This window comes from Cyanistes caeruleus, chromosome 2, assembly GCF_971803275.1.
Source record: "Cyanistes caeruleus chromosome 2, bCyaCae1.hap1.1, whole genome shotgun sequence".
In the NCBI taxonomy this organism is placed as follows: Eukaryota; Metazoa; Chordata; class Aves; order Passeriformes; family Paridae; genus Cyanistes; species Cyanistes caeruleus.
Genome location: NC_141702.1, coordinates 90,655,821 through 90,673,474, shown reverse-complemented (window position 1 = coordinate 90,673,474; position 17,654 = coordinate 90,655,821). Strand labels below are relative to the sequence as shown.

Genomic DNA, 17,654 nt, shown 5'->3' with positions numbered 1-17,654 from the left:
TTGTTTTTAATACTAACAGTTTCAGATATGAACCCAGAATAACCAGAAGTGACCAAAGCAAGCATGGGTTTGTAATACTGTGTGAATGCTACTCTGTAGGAATCATTCACAATCATGAAATTTCAGTTCAGAATTCAGCCTCCTTTGATTACTGTGGACTGTTGACTGACAACTTTCAGTGCACTGACCTACCTGTCTTCCTCCATTTCATCAGAAAGGCTTGATTTCAGGAACAGGTGGAATGGGTTTTTAATATAACAGTAGGTTTCTGCCACCATGTTGGAATCAAATACCATAGAAGATTACATCTAACATCTGACTGCCAAGATAAATGTGTGCCTACAACAGTGACTAAGCTTCATTTATGCAAGTGGCATTTGTTTATTTAAGGCAGCCCACTAATCTCACCACCTTTACATCAAATCAGGCAGTTCTGACTTTCCATTACTTTTAGACTAGAAAGGCACTTGATATCAACAATTTTGAACAGTTGCCTCAGTTTGCATTTCTTGACCTTCTAGTCTGTGGTGTTTCCATTTGCTGTATCTCAAGGCATAGGACCCCTGTTTGCCAGGAAACTCCAAGAACCCAACAGCAGCAAGACAGAGCCCTCTGGGGACTTGTCCTGGGTAGCTGAAAGTGTTCTGCCAAGTGAGAAATCAGACTCTTTGTGGCTAAATTTAGATGGCAAATTCTTCAGGGAAAAGGGGGCTTTGCTTTAAAACAAAGCCTGGAACAGGCTTCTCTGTCACTGCAAAACAATGATGATAGGTGAATTAGGTAGTAGGCTAGAGAGAGATCATGTGAGAGAGTCATCAATCATCTGACTGCCTATGAAGGAAACAATGAATAACACTGGACAATTAAGGTTTCAAGTAATTGAAAGTATCTACAATGTAATAGACATCTGGCAATGGTATCCCATCCTAGTAAGCACATCATTTTGCATAGCTGGAATTCAGCTAACTGAAGTTGCATTATAAATGCATTACGAGATTTTCCAGTATGCATCTTCTTTAACTTTGGAAGTCTTTAAGATTCTTATATCAAATCCACTGCTGTAGAACAGAGGGAAAAACAAACAAAAACCCCAACAAAAACAAAATTCCCAATGTAATGAATGAATCCAACCAACATATTAAATACATTAAAGCACAAATCTTCCAGCCAAGGCTGACTGTCCAGGAGGTGAGATATCTCTAAGACAGCTACAAATAAATCCTCTCCCACCAGAGCTGAAAACCCAGCTGAGCTGGTCAGTAAAAATGTAAAGCAGACATTAATCACATCAGCCTGCACCTTCCCTCCACTTGCAAGTGTTATGCACCAGCAGGAAAAACGGAATGGAGATAGAACTGAAGATCATGGAGCCTAGATTGCTCTTGTGGACTATTGCTAGCTCTGAGCTACTGCTAGCTCTGAGCCACTGTAATTAATTGATTTCTATTAACTTCCTTGTGTGAAGTTTAAAAAATCCAACCAACCAACAAAAACACCCTCAAGGCAAAACACCCTTATTGGACTAGTTTTCTTTAATTACACAGTAAGAAAGGTCACTACCCCGACTTGGAGGAAAAAAGGCAGCAGACACAGCCCCCAGAAGGACCATGAGAAGGATTTAAATCTGCCAGGTTTAGTACTGAAGTCTAAACCTACTCTTCCACCCTCTGTTATGGAGACTTATGTTTAAAGACTGATGCACTCATAGCATGACTTGCACACTTGGGAAATAAAATTAACCAACAAACTCACCACACCTTCTTCCTTATAACATGCTAATAAATACATATTATTAAAGTTATCTTAATTTCTGACTGTGTGTTTCCTAGAGCAGCAAAACCTTTCCAATGCCACATTACTGCAGAAATTCCTTGTTTAGAAGTTTCACAGCAATTATGTAACTTACCCATTCACTTGGCCATCATTCTGCCAGTGAAAAATATTAGTGTGATTGATCAGCCTCTGATATATTGCCCCTTTACTGGTTTGTCAGAAATTTGAAGACCTTGAAGGGAGAAGTGCTACATGGAAAGCGACATGAGCAAATGCTCCTCGCTTTCCAGTGCACTGTGGAACATTTCCTACAAACTCTTGAACTACCAAGTTTTAAGACATCTCTATTTTTGCATACTTTAGAGATATTTGAAGACATTCTAAAAGACTTCATCAATACTTTTTCTATTTTAAGCAACCTACAAAAGTTTTTAAAAATTCCTTAATGCATTTCAGCTCAAAGAAAAGCAAACAAACATCCCCCCACCCACCCAAAGCCCCAAACAAACAATAAAACAAAAAAACCCCCAAACACATAAATAATTAAAACTGGGAAAGTGTACTATTTAAAGATGTTAAGATCCTCTTCATAAATCACAAGTGCATACATTACTTATCAGAAAATTTTGTTGTATCCATGCTGATAAAAGTCCTTCCATCACTTATTCATGTTCTTGACTAAACAGTAGATAAACAGCTCAAATCAAGATGCAGTTATGAACATGCACACAGGATTTATTGGTGAGCTCCTCCAATGAGGACAACAGTAGTACCTTCTTTTTGCTGCAATAAATCTGCCATTTCTTCTCTGGAGGGAGTGCAAACATAGCCTCTCTGTTCTTGTCCGTAAGATCCAATTCATCCTGGAGATTGAGAAAAACAGAAAAAAAACAGTCAACAGCTGCACTGATATCTTCTCGTAAGTTGAGAGGTTTCTGGACCAGGCATGTTTGACTAGTCTTCAATCAAGAGGACTTAGTGGCACCTGAAGACTCCAAAGATTATTGGTTTTGTGATGATTTCCTTGCTCCCTTGAGTTCTCCCTGTCAGAGCATAGCCTATGAGGAGAGGCAGCCTGAACAACTCCCATGTGTCAAACTTCGAATACTAATGATCAGTGAAGGATGGGAAGGATTATATGAAAGGGATGAAGTGAAAAACTCAAAGCACTGGATTATGTGACACAGACATTCCTTATGACACTTAGAGAAAGGCTGAAAGTTTGACACTTTCATCAGTTTCATCAGTTTGATCTTTTTTGACTTTTTTTTTTGGCAATACCAAATTGCTCTTCCATAGAAAGCAAATCATTCAATTTCTCTATCTTTCAAGCAAAGGCCATGAGACAGTCATCATGTCATCAGCAACCTACAGGTTGAAATGTTTTTCCAGATGTTTGTTCTCTAAACCGCACAGTCCCCATAAAAGACATTTCAAACATAAAGGACTTAACTCCACAGTGTAACATTGGGTTGATCAGAGCAGCATATTCAGTCTCTTAAGAAAAGTGAGCTCAGTAGAACATACCCACTTAGAGCTGAATCAAGCTTACAATAGTAAAATAAAGGATAATGCTATGATCTGAAACTGACCACCAGATTCCACAGCTTCAGCTACTCCTCTGTAAAAGGTGAATAACAACAGACTCTTTTCCAATGCACGTCTGTCATGATCCGCTAACACAAGCAGGAGTCGTGAGAGGTTTGCTTGATCTCAGAGTGCAAAAAGGACACAAAGGGATTTCAGTTTAAATCACAACAGCAATAATGCATCTTTATTTTAGTGCCAGCAGCATGGGTTGATAGATGAGAAGGAGAGAAAGAGAGAAAGAGAGGTAGTGAGGAATAAAGTAAAAAGAGAAAAAGGGGGGTTATAGCTACCAACGGACGAGATGGGCATGCCAGTGTCTTCTCCCATGAGGAGATCTCTCTCAAAGAATGTAACTTAGAAAGTCACTTTTATAGTCGGTTTCAAAGCGAGGGGCAGTTGGCCAAGAGGTGGGGAGATTCACAGGCCATTGTGATAAGACCCATTGCTCTGTGAAGCAGGTATGAGGTACAGAACACCGCTACTCACCAGTTCCTGCTCAGCAGCAGGAATGAAGGCAGCATACTGTGTCAGCACAGCAAACACCTGCAAACAATCACTATTGTGGTGTAGGTTGAGCACACCTTCAAACAACCACTTAGCAAGCATCCACCTCAACCAGGCCAGAACCCCTGCACAAAGTCCCCTGAGTTCTTTAGGGTCTTAGTCTCTGTTCTTGAGATGGTCGTGAGGCAGATGAGGGAATCTTCGGACCGTCTCTTACAACGTCTCTAAAACTATAAAATAAGAGATTGCTACTTCCTCTGTGTTAATTCAGTTAATTCTGACCAGAACAGGTCTCCAAACAAAGCTGCCAGTTTTAGGTGCAAATAAAGAGAATGAAACAAAAAAGAATGGTCTTCAGGGCAAGCAGACTGCATGAGCAGGGACAGATGAAGATGTCTAAATTAGAGTTTCAGTAAGAGAAAGAAAATCTTCCAGTACTGTTTCAGTGAATCAGTTTTGGCAGGGGTTTGAGTTTTTTCCATATGTATTTGAAATATTTGGAGAAGGAAGTGTCCAGGGGTCTAATATCATGATGACATCGTGGCACTAAAATGCTGTACACACAGATTCTGGCACCCACACTAACCTTGTGCAAGCAGAGACAATACCTCTTTAACTCAGCCCAACAATGGCTCATTTGGAAAGCATTCAGGGCTGGGAAACTTGTGAAAACAGTGAGCAAAATTGCACACTGAGCCTGGTAAAGGCTGCTGACAGATTTAAAAGCCCACAGAGATTTAAGTTGCAAAAAGGTACAAAAGAAATGCAAACAGTAACAAGGTGAGGCCAGTGCCAGCAGCCCAAGGTAGAAGAAGCTGAAGGGTTATTTTAGAAAAGAGAAAGTTTAAAGGGGGAAAAATAAATTAGACATGCAAAAAGAGCGCAAACCATGTGGAAATGTTTAGTGTGAGCTTCCAAACAAGGAGGCAGCCAAGCAAGGCAAGGAGTTTTATCCTTGCTATACACAATTAGAAAACTCAGGTTGGGATCACATTCTTGGGGGAAGAGGGAGAGCGAAATTACATGTAAGGTCTTAAGACAAGCAAAGGAATACTGTTAGAGGTCAAGCATGTGGAAGGGAAAGGCAGATAGGGAATCAGAAATGTCAGGTTTGGAAGAACCACCGTAGAAGCCAGGATATACATATACATGAGTTGTTTGGGCTCAGCTGAATTCTTACCAAAAAATATGATTATTTTATTGACCTACTTAATGAATACTCTTACTTTACTTCTTTTTTTTTTCTTTTTTTCTTTTTTTTAATTACAGTGCAGCTAATTTGGCTTTCTAATCCATAGTGCTTTTTCTGGAGTTTGCTGGAAGATCAGACAAGCAGCAGAAGCTCTGCACAGAAGATAAACTAAATTAAGGTCTCAACCAATAAAAGTCAAGACAACAATATCATCAAAAGAATGACTCGATCTATTGACTAAAACCACCCTGAGGACAGGATTCTGACACTGCAGCTTCTAGACACTGCCCTGGATAATGGCACTATTGAAGGATATAAAGATAAATCTGCTTTCAGTGAGACAATGCAACTTCCAGTCACATAATTTTGCATCATGACATGCTTTTCAGGACAGAGGCGTAGAATGTTAGTTTGAAAGGATGGAAGATCCAGAGGGAAAATAGTGCATCCTGTGACTCAGGAGGGTAAAGGAAGCCAAAAGAACTTTAGAAGTCATCATATTAGCTCAGTATAGTGACACTAGCATAGTAACAAGGAAACTGTTCAGGGTTTCCAGGCATAAGGGGATCACCAGAGGCAGACCCAAACACACCTGCCTGGAAAATAGCGCATGAAAATTCCTTTATCTTTAATTTTAAAAGTTAGTGTTTGTTAGGAGGTAAAATGCTGGGTTCCAGCACCCAGGTCAGATGGGCAAGAAGCAATCATGAATATTCATGAGGGAAAGAAACATCTCCAGAATGCAAAGCAGCAGTCAAGCTCCTCAACTCCCTCTCCTGAAGTTAGTGTTCAGCAAGTATGCTCCTTCGCTGAGAAGAAGAAAGGAGTGGGAAGAACTCAAGAGACCTGCACGTCCTCATCTACCTACACCATCAATCAAAACTCACCCTATTAAAAAAACCGAAGGAACCCCTGCAAAATACAAGGGACATGAGACCTTCTTTTGGAACTCTCCAAATAATTTTACCTCTCCCATTCCCATCCTATAAAAGATGAACAAAAGATCACTGTCACTGCACAGGAAAGCCATGGATCTAGCTAGGAAAGAAGACTCTGAATTAGGCAGGCTATTTTTATATTCTGACTCAGGATCCTAACAGATGACACAAGGAAACCTGCTGCCTTGGAGGGAAGCAGGAGGAACAACAGAAAGAATAAATTTCAGGGGAGTAATTCAGTTCATGAAGAGGTCATTCTGACCCAATGACAGAAGCAGATCTGTCAGCATATAGAAATTCAGACTGTAGAGTTAGCTCAGTGATAGCAAGTGGCTATTGAAAAGAGAATTGACAAATTTGGCAGGAAAGGGGAAGAGCTACAGACTGAATGCAGTCATCAGGACTGGGGCTGGAGCCAGACAAAGGAAGCCAATGTGACTGAATGCCCAGAGAGCAAATGTAAAGGACAAGAAAAAAAAAGGGTCAGTCAGCATAAAGCAGGAAAAACTCCCTTCCTACAGCATTTGTGCAAGTTTCCCCACAGAAGCATAGTAAGTCCCCTTCTACACCTTGAAAGGGTAGCTTAATTCCAACAATTCATGCCAATGTGATCCTGCTCAATGGAACTCAGCCTCCTGGCTCTTAAAAATGCTTGAAGTTGCATGAAAAACAGATTAAAAGGATATTTGCCAGGCTGGACTGAGGAAGATGTAAAGCATGCCCAGTTAATAGTGCCTACATGTCTTTCCTTCATTCATTTCCTATTTTATTTTATCTAGTGGTAGTTAATTCAGTTAATTTCACTTTCTTGTAGGCATTTTATTTACTTATATAGATAGAATTTCAATGACAAAACATTTAAAAAGAACTGAAACTGGATTTGATGTTGAAATACTTCCAGTTCAGTTCTCAGGCCAAAAAAGAAGTTGGCCTCCATTCAAAATGGCTACAGCCCAAGGAAATAAGAAAGAGAGAAAAAGAAACAGAACAAGAAGGAGGAATGGGTAGGAAACATAAATCCAGTATTTTGCAGGATTTAAAATCACATTGGGTCCCTTGTTTTTGGAAATGTTCATCAAAGCTGGATTTCAAGCTGGAGTTGATAAGCAGCCATCAGCTCAGTAATGATACTCAAAGCTCCAGAAAAGCATTTCTCACCTAGACTGGGCAGTAGTTTCTTTAGTGACACAAAATGATATTAATAGAGAGAAAAAGTAAGGTTTTGGTAATGTAGAAGAGTGGTTCACTTGGAGAGAGAGACACTAAAGGAGAACCCTTCCTACCAACATGCCTGCCTCTCTAAAGCAGAAACCTCAAGGCCATAGGTACACAGAGAACCACAGCTTCTGGTCTCCAGCATTCCCTGATTTGAAGTCAGACACATGGAGGCCAAGAGCCCCAGACTTGGTTCTCAGGAATGTTCAGTTAACTCATGGGAGGAGATACCCTCAGTTTCACTTTCTAATTCTATTTGTCCCAGGTCCATTGTTTGCTGAACTTACTGGTCCTGGGGAGTTTCACAATGACTTAAGGTCAGACACCTGCTTTATTTTCTAAAATACAAAAACCAACAAACCAAAATAACCAACCAACCAACCTTTACAGGCTGGTGGGTTGTTTTGTTGTTGTTGATGATGTTTTGTTTTGTCCTCATAAATATTTAATGAATCATGCACAGCATTTCCAGCATTATGAAAACCAGAATCTTTATATGATATGTTTACTGCAGGCAATAACTTGATTAATATGGGCATAACAAATATTTTGCCAGAAGGAAGAGGACATTTTGCTTATTTTCTTAGGTTCAGTTGGATAATGGTCTTATTTCATCATTTTCTCATAATTTCAGCTACAGAGATTTGCATTAAACTTTTAATTTTTACCTGTAGGTCACACTTTCTCTTACTTAGAGGGATCTTGGGAGAATATCCTGTCTCCTCCTCAGGCCTGTGTTTCACATTTAATTTCTGTTTTTATGACTGAGAGATGCTAATGATATATAAAAGCATATTCTGGTTTTTTTTAGACTTTATTTCTGCCTGCAAACATATTTAGACAACAATTAAAGCATTATTTAAAAATTGAATGCTTTTATGATCCTCAAATGGAATAGCTTTGACATGAAATCAATCTTCATTTTACATGACATAATCCAACACTAAGACATAACACATAGGCAAATAGGCTTCAACACTTGACTGTTCAGAGATGCCTATTTTGACTGTCTGATTACAGCTCTATTGCATTGATTGGTTCTTTAACAGCAGTGTCCTGGGTTGCAGTATATTCTATCACCATCCTCATGTACTGTTGAAACCAGGTGAGGCAGTGCTCCCTGCCTCCCCCCCCCCCCCCCCCCCGGGCTACCTTCTGTTAATGGGCCCATCAATGCCCTGCCCCATGACTCATAGATAACTTCCCCCTGTATTGTCCCCTGTTAATGGGCCCACCACTGCCTTGCTGCATGACTCAGAGATAACTTCCTCCTGGACTGTTTTCTGTTAATGGCTCATCAAGGCCTTATCTCATGACTCACCATCCCATTGTGAGATGCTCCTCCCCGAGGGAGGAGCCAAGCATTCCATACTGGATATAAGCTGAGAATTCGAACACCACAGCAGCCCTTACCTACGGGACTTCCAGAGGACAGGAGCTACTGCTGGACTTTCAGCTGAAGACCAGACCCCCTTTCTTCCAGAGGATCACGCTTCAACAAGACCACCTCATCTGGACGACTACCATCACCCTAACAGGGTTCCAGGCTGTATTCTGACTCTGTCAGTGTTTTTGATATTATTGCATTTATTCTTTTTATCATTTTCCTATTAAATTATAATTCTGACTTGCGATCTCTCACTGGTTTGATTTCAAACTAGTACATATTTTGGCGCCCAACGTGGGGCATTAACCTGAGAGAAAGTCAGAATTGCAATTTCATATTAACAGAAACCTATCCACCATGGTGGTTGGCTTGTCTATATGGGTACTGTATCTTGCTCTCTATATTTTCCCTCACATGGGGAACTACTTGCCTGTTGTATTGCTCCTGTTGAGACCAGGGAATGGTATGAGAATTGCTTTATTGGTTTATTATGCTTATGGCATGATAACCTGTGAGGCAATGAATACCATTCGGAATATATACTCAATTTTGTTTGCTTGTCCTAGTCTGGGCTGCTACATCTGGGACCTTCTCAACAATCGCACCCTGCCCTTGGTGGGAAGAGTGGAGAGTGGTTTCTTCCAGCCTTTCAGGTCAGGCACAGCAGTTTTTAAAAATATTGAGTTCTCTCTGGATGCCAAGGACAGCCTAGTCTTGCTGTTTTGTTTTCTCTGCATGGCCTGCACCATGTACACCATGCTTAGAAACAAAGCACTGTTTGGTGTGGTACAGCGTCTTCTTGAGGAGGAAGAGAAAAGAACCAAGAGCAGAGCAACAGCATCCATGACCACACAGACTGCCACAGAGGAGAAAGGAACCAAGAGCAAAGCCACAGCGTCCGTGTCTACGCAGACTGCCACAGAGGAGAAAGAAACCAAGAGCAAAGCAACAGCATCCGTGTCCACTCAGACTGCCACAGAGGAGAAAGGAACCAAGAGCAAAACAACAGCGTCCATGTCTACGCAGACTACCACAGAGGAGAAAGGAACCAAAAGGGCCATGAGCACCTCCACACAAACAGTCACCGAACCAGAGCAGCCTAAACCGGTAGAAGTTGCCCCCATTCAGAAAAAGAAATCAAAAAGCAAATCAGTCCGCATAGTGACTGATGAGGGTGAGGCAGGACCTTCACACGCAGCGGAGGAGACAGAACCAGAGATTATCACTCGCTCTCTATCCCTAGGTGAGCTGCGTGACCTGCGGAGGGAATTCACCCGCCAGACGAACGAGTCCATCCTAACCTGGCTGCTCCGCATCTGGGACGCTGCAGCAAACGACACCATCCTGGATGGAAGTGAGGCCAGGCAACTGGGATCGCTGTCCCGGGATGTGGTCATTGACCAGGGGATTGGGAGAACCCAAGAAACTCTCAGCCTCTGGAGGCGACTGCTGACAAGTGTAAGGGACAGATACCTCTGCAAAGAAGACCTCCAGGTGCACCAGGGAAAATGGAGCACAATGGAACAGGGTATCCGATGCCTGAGGGAGTTGGCTGTGCTGGAGATCATTTTTGCAGAAGATGAGAGATTTCCTAAGAGCCCAGATGGTGTCCAGTGCACGTCACAGATGTGGCTGAGATTTGCACGGCTTGGACCAGAGATGTACTCCCGTTACCTGGCAACACTGCAATGGAGGGAAGGTGAGGACAGGGTGGGTGTCCTGGCCAATAAACTAAGAATCTACGAGGACACTGTCACTGCCCCGTTTCGCACCCATGTCTCATCTGTGGAAACAAGGCTGGCTGAGCAAGTCCGGAGCTTGATTGAAGAGGGCCATCAGAAACTAAAAAAGGAACTTAAGGAAGAAATTTACCACGTCTCCCCAGAACCAACAAGAGTCTCTGCTATTAGGAGTAGGCATTCCCCAGCCAGGGAGAAAGGATACACTCCACGAGGTAACCTCTGGTTTTTTCTCCAGGAGCATGGAGAAGACATGAGGAAGTGGGATGGAAAACCCACCTCCTCCTTAGCAGCCCGGGTACGTGAACTAAAAAGAGGGACAACTACCACAAGGAGCTCATCTAGAGCCAGCGCCGCTCCGGTCTCTTGTGGCCAGAACATCAGAAGGTATAGAAATGATGATATGAGTGATCCTCTTGAAGGGACATCAAGAGCATATTCACCGGAGGAGAGCAACGTGCACCATGACCAGGATTAGAGGGTCCCTGCCTCTAGCCAGGTAGAGGAGAGGGACAACCGGATCTATTGGACAGTGTGGATCCGATGGCCTGGCACATCTGACCCACAAAGATATACGGCTTTGGTTGATACCGGCGCTCAATGCACTCTAATGCCATCAAGGTATGTGGGAGCGGAACCCATTTCTATTTCTGGGGTGACAGGGGGATCCCAGGAGCTCACGGTACTGGAAGCTGAAGTGAGTTTAACTGGGAATGAGTGGCAGAAACACCCCATCGTGACTGGTCCAGAGGCCCCATGCATCCTCGGCATAGATTACCTCAGGAACGGGTACTTCAAAGACCCAAAAGGTTATCGCTGGGCTTTTGGGATAGCTGCTCTAGAGACAGAAGGCATCAGACAACTGAGTACCTTGCCTGGTCTCTCAGACAACCCTTCTGCTGTGGGACTACTGAGAGTTGAAGAACAACAGGTACCAATTGCCAGAGCAACAGTGCACCGTCGGCAATACCGCACCGACAGAGACTCTGTGGTCCCCATCCATACGATGATTCGTGAGCTGGAGAGCCAAGGGGTGGTCAGCAAGGCTCGTTCACCCTTTAACAGCCCCATATGGACAGTGCGTAAGTCCAGTGGAGAATGGAGACTGACGGTGGATTACCGTGGACTGAATGAAGTCACGCCACCACTGAGTGCAGCCGTACCAGACATGCTGGAGCTTCAGTATGAGCTGGAATCCAAGGCATCAAAGTGGTACGCGACCATTGATATTGCAAATGCGTTTTTCTCCATTCCTCTGGCAGCAGAGTGCAGGCCTCAGTTTGCCTTCACCTGGAGGGGTGTGCAGTATACCTGGAACCGATTGCCCCAGGGGTGGAAGCACAGTCCTACTATCTGCCATGGACTGATCCAGACTGTGCTAGAAAAGGGTGAGGCTCCAGAACACCTGCAGTACATTGATGACATCATTGTGTGGGGGAACACGGCAGCAGAAGTATTTGAGAAGGGACAGAAGATCATCCAGATTCTCCTGAAGGCTGGTTTTGCCATCAAGAGGAGCAAAGTCAAGGGACCTGCCCAGGAGATCCAGTTCCTGGGGGTAAAGTGGCAAGATGGACGGCGTCAGATTCCCACTGAAGTCATCAATAAGATCACTGCGATGTCTCCACCGACCAACAAGAAGGAAACACAAGCTTTCCTAGGTGCCATAGGCTTTTGGAGAATGCACATTCCTGAATATAGCCAGATTGTGAGCCCTCTCTACCTGGTTACCCGCAAGAAGAACAATTTCCATTGGGGCCCTGAACAGCAACAAGCTTTCGCCCAGATCAAGCAGGAAATCGCTCATGCGGTAGCCCTTGGTCCAGTCAGAACGGGGCCAGAAGTGAAAAACGTGCTCTACTCTGCAGCCGGGAACAATGGTCTGTCCTGGAGCCTTTGGCAGAAGGTGCCTGGTGAGACTCGGGGTCGACCACTGGGATTCTGGAGCCGAAGCTACAGAGGATCCGAGGCCAACTACACCCCAACAGAGAAGGAAATTTTGGCCGCCTATGAAGGAGTCCAAGCTGCCTCAGAGGTCATTGGTACTGAAGCGCAGCTGCTTCTGGCACCCCGACTGCCGGTGCTGGGGTGGATGTTCAAGGGAAAGATTCCTTCCACGCATCATGCCACCGATGCTACTTGGAGCAAATGGATTGCCCTCATTACACAGCGTGCCCGTATTGGAAACCTGAACCGCCCTGGGATTCTGGAAATTATAACAAACTGGCCTGAAGGTGAGACTTTTGGATTATCTTCTGAAGAAGAGGAGCAAGTGACACGTGCTGAGGAAGCCCCACCATATAATGAGCTACCGGAGAGTGAAAGACGATATGCCCTCTTCACCGATGGTTCCTGCCGAATTGTAAGCACTAACCGGAAATGGAAAGCTGCTGTATGGAGCCCCACACGACGAGTTGCACAAGCTACCGAGGGAGAGGGTGGATCGAGTCAGGTCGCAGAACTTAAAGCTGTCCAGCTGGCTTTAGATATTGCTGAAAGAGAGAAGTGGCCGAGGCTCTATCTCTACACTGACTCCTGGATGGTAGCTAATGCTCTGTGGGGATGGCTGGATCGCTGGAGAAAAGCCAACTGGCAGCGCAGAGGGAAACCCATCTGGGCCGCTGAGATTTGGCAGGACATCGCCGCTCGGGTGGAGAAGCTGATCGTGAAGGTTCGACACGTGGATGCTCATGTACCCAAAAGTCGGGCTAATGAAGAGCACCGTAACAATGAGCAGGTGGATCGAGCTGCCAAGGTGAAAATATCACAGGTGGATCTGGACTGGCAGCACAAGGGAGAATTATTTTTAGCTCGTTGGGCCCATGATGCCTCTGGTCATCAGGGACGAGATGCAACGTACCGATGGGCTCGTGAGCGAGGGGTGGACCTTACTATGGACAGCATCTCACAGGTTATCCACAACTGCGAGACCTGCGCTGCAATCAAACAGGCCAAGCGGGTGAAGCCTCTGTGGTACGGTGGAAGATGGTCCAAGTACAGGTATGGGGAAGCCTGGCAAATTGACTACATCACCCTTCCCCAAACCCGCCAAGGCAAGCGCTACGTGTTGACCATGGTGGAAGCAACCACTGGATGGCTGGAGACATACCCTGTGCCTCATGCTACTGCCCGGAACACCATCTTGGGCCTGGAAAAGCAAGTCCTTTGGAGACATGGCACCCCTGAGAGAATCGAGTCAGACAACGGGACGCATTTCAAGAACAGCCTCGTAAGTACTTGGGCCAGAGAACATGGAATTGAATGGATCTATCATATCCCTTATCATGCACCAGCTGCTGGGAAAGTTGAACGGTGCAATGGACTACTCAAGACTACCCTAAAAGCACTTGGTGGAGGAACCTTCAAAAATTGGGAAGTGAACTTAGCAAAGGCCACCTGGATGGTTAACACCAGAGGATCCATCAATCGAGCTGGTCCTGCCCAGTCTGAACCCTTGCACACGGTGGATGGAGATAAAGTCCCTGTGGTACACATGAGAGGTATGTTAGGAAAGACTGTTTGGATTAATCCCACCTCAGGCAAGAGCAAACCTACCCGTGGGATTGTCTTCGCTCAAGGACCTGGTTGCACTTGGTGGGTAATGCGGAAAGATGGGGAAACCCGATGTGTGCCACAAGGAGACCTCATTTTAAGTGAGAACTGTGTGTAAGGTTCCATTGTATATATATATATATATGTGTGTGTGTGTGTGTGTGGAGTTTAAGGAAGGTACTGATTTGGAATTATGTAGATGGTAATAGAATAAGGGGTGGATTATGTCCTGGGTTGCAGTATATTCTATCACCATCCTCATGTACTGTTGAAACCAGGTGAGGCAGTGCTCCCTGCCTCCCCCCCCCCCCCCCCCCCGGGCTACCTTCTGTTAATGGGCCCATCAATGCCCTGCCCCATGACTCATAGATAACTTCCCCCTGTATTGTCCCCTGTTAATGGGCCCACCACTGCCTTGCTGCATGACTCAGAGATAACTTCCTCCTGGACTGTTTTCTGTTAATGGCTCATCAAGGCCTTATCTCATGACTCACCATCCCATTGTGAGATGCTCCTCCCCGAGGGAGGAGCCAAGCATTCCATACTGGATATAAGCTGAGAATTCGAACACCACAGCAGCCCTTACCTACGGGACTTCCAGAGGACAGGAGCTACTGCTGGACTTTCAGCTGAAGACCAGACCCCCTTTCTTCCAGAGGATCACGCTTCAACAAGACCACCTCATCTGGACGACTACCATCACCCTAACAGGGTTCCAGGCTGTATTCTGACTCTGTCAGTGTTTTTGATATTATTGCATTTATTCTTTTTATCATTTTCCTATTAAATTATAATTCTGACTTGCGATCTCTCACTGGTTTGATTTCAAACTAGTACAAGCAGATGTGTACTCAAGCAAAATGAAAGCCAAGTCTTGGCATTAACAGGCTCCTTGGGAACCAGATCTTCAGACAGCACAAACTGGCAAAACTCCCCAGAAACTCTACTCCTCTTTGTTAAACTCAAAATGGAAACTTTAGAATTTCCAGAACAGATGAGGGCAGTAGTTATTTGACCTGTGACCAGCACCAAAGTCTCAGAAGGCTATATGAAACCCTGCAAAATACAAAGCCACAGAGACAGCTCTGTAAATGGTCAAACATATCCCAATTCCCTACCTCAAACAGCCTGGCTGATTTTGTGTTGCAGGTGAGTTAATGTCTCTTTCAAGATGATGATAACAATGCTATTTGCAATATTTTTTGTGCAGCTTGTTGCATCATACCAGCACTGCCTTTAATTATTCTTTGTGAATCATCCAATATGGAAAACTGAGACAGTGGGAATTATATTCAGATGCCTTTACACTCTAGGACAGGCTTTACAATTTGAAGACTATTTATTTTAATAACTTGCTTGCAAGATTCACTTGAGTGAGAGGGATCCCAAGAAACTTTCCCTTGGGAACAGATCAGCCACTGACAGGCTGTAATTCTCTCAGGCTCAGAGAAAATTGGGTCCACACGCCTCATCAATCATTCTCTCTCAGTCTCTTAACAGCACCAAATCTACCCAAGTTACAAAATTAATTATAATGCACTGCTGCCAGTATAAATTCCCTGTACAGTATGATGCCTATTACTTCAGGTTCCTCAAGGTCATTTATATAGATGTCTGTCACCATGTCTCCAAAGAAGCCACATTCCAGTTCCACCAATGCTCCCAAGTGCCTTAGCACAGCTGATGGCCTTATGCTCTGAATAAGTTTGTCTAAATCTTGTACAAAGTAAACAATGACTATGATACCCCATGGGTTTCTATCCAGCACCCGCTGGCAGGCCCCAGAGAAGATTCATGTTCATGTGTAATTACTTCAAGGGGATTGTTGATGGTGGGTTAATCAATGCTGAAATGCAACTCAAGCGAACACGAGATAAAAGGCACTGACATGCCAGGGACTTTAGAAGAAAGAGAAGCAGTGGAAAGAGATCAGGGACAAGGTTGTCAGCAGCACACTATCAAACTACAAGCTTTTAGAATAGAGAATTCTATCCAGCGTAACTTATTGCCACTTTAAAAAATGGACCAAATAGGACCACATTACTAATGTGCGACTGAAAGCTACCTTTTCACATTAACAAAAGCCCCAAGGACATTTACATTTCTGTTTATGTTGCCTATGCTGGATTTCATTAACAAATAACAAGCAGATTACTCTGGGGGCTCACATTCAAGCTACGCTCACCAAAAAGGGAATAGCAGAAATGCTTTCATCATAAGTCCAGTGACCACTGTCCAAAAAGCTGCTTCAGAGGTAAGTGCAGTGAATGAATAAAGTAAGGAACCAAAACAATCTTACTCAGTCTCTTTGCAAAGAACTTATGAATCATTCAAATAGAAGAGATAAACCTTCCCTATTTAATCACTGTGTCTACCTCCAGGGGACAGTATAGGCGTGTTCCCCTATAGTTTTCCTTCCACTGTTTTGTTCATTCCAGCTCCCCAGGCCAACATGTAACAGTAATTCTGATGGATATTGTTCATTTCCAATGCTGAGGAGGCCAGTGAGGCATTCTGAAAGACTGCCTGTCTGAAATGTCAGTAAATGGGGTTCATTTGACTGGACAAACTACCTACACTCGAGTACAAACTGAAGCAATGAACAGTGCAAAAGTTTTTGATCAGTCAACAGCATTATCACCCATACAGCCATAAGTTTCATCTTCATGGGTGAAACACATTGGTTGAAAACTCCCACTGGGGCACCTGATATATGTGCTAAGTCCACAGATAACCTATGAAGAAAAAGCAAAATGAACCCCAAAACAAGCCAGTCCCTCCCCTCAAGCTCTTCTATCTCATCTTAACCCTTTGAATTAAAAGCAGCCTTTGTAAAGCACACAAGCAGCACACTGTGAGAGGCATGGGAGTAACATTTTGATCAGTTTTACAACTGGTAAGAATTAGGTTCATCACAGTAAAACATCATTGAGTTCCATGTATTTGCATACACATAGTATGTGTATGTGCAGATATGTATGACACTCACACCTTACATACACAAGAACTATATACAATAAGGCATATCGGCCCATACCCACTATGTTTTATCATTACATTTCGTTAGCATTAGGAAATCACTGCGTACACATGAATTGCTAACACAGCCTGTTGGCAGAGGAAGCAATGCTTACATTTCAGCTACTGCTATGGATCTGACTGTAAGGCAGAGAAGCAGACAAACAAAAGGCTGTGATTCCCATTACACTCTTTTTTCCTCCTAACTTTTTCAAAAAGTTGCAGCTTTAAAACCCCTTCAGTACTAGGGGCTCAAATCTCTTGATTCTCAGTCATAACATTACAAGACAGAAAGCACCTAACTTTTACATACTAAAAGATGTTTCTCCTCTACCCTGCCAACACAGAAGTTAGTCATTCTCAAGGCTTAGCAGCAGTGTAAGACTGTCATCCATCAAGAACACTGCTTTTTGGTAGAGAAATTCTTCACACAAAAAGTCAACTAACAGGGCTCCCTTTCACCCCCAAATGTATCCCTCATTATACTGCTTTCTTTCCCCCTTCTTAATCATTGGTTAATTGCTTCCTTGTTTCCTGGAGAAGAGCTAAATCCTGTCCCTCTCCTACTTCCCAAAGTTCTCTGTGACTTGACAGCACACAAGTACACATAACCAGCAAGGCGTGTTGTGGCAATCCACTCTCACAAGCCACTTGAAACAGCACCTGCAGTTCATTTTTCTGTCCTTCACAGGCAAACTGCATGCATGAGACAATAATCTGCTGGGCCAAAGAGAAAGAGAAAGAAT

General features: G+C 43.9%; 1 protein-coding gene across 6 annotated transcripts in view; it reads right to left on the bottom strand.

Annotated features, from left to right (window-relative positions):
- The window catches only part of DAAM2 (dishevelled associated activator of morphogenesis 2), a 221,564-nt gene that overhangs the window by 119,772 nt on the left and 84,138 nt on the right, over positions 1 to 17,654 (bottom strand). For all 6 annotated transcript variants that reach the window (XM_086869239.1, XM_086869254.1, XM_086869245.1 and 3 more), the window contains one exon: positions 2,547 to 2,636. In XM_086869239.1, the coding sequence (XP_086725365.1) occupies positions 2,547 to 2,636 (90 nt within the window). The remainder of the gene's footprint in view (positions 1 to 2,546; positions 2,637 to 17,654) is intronic.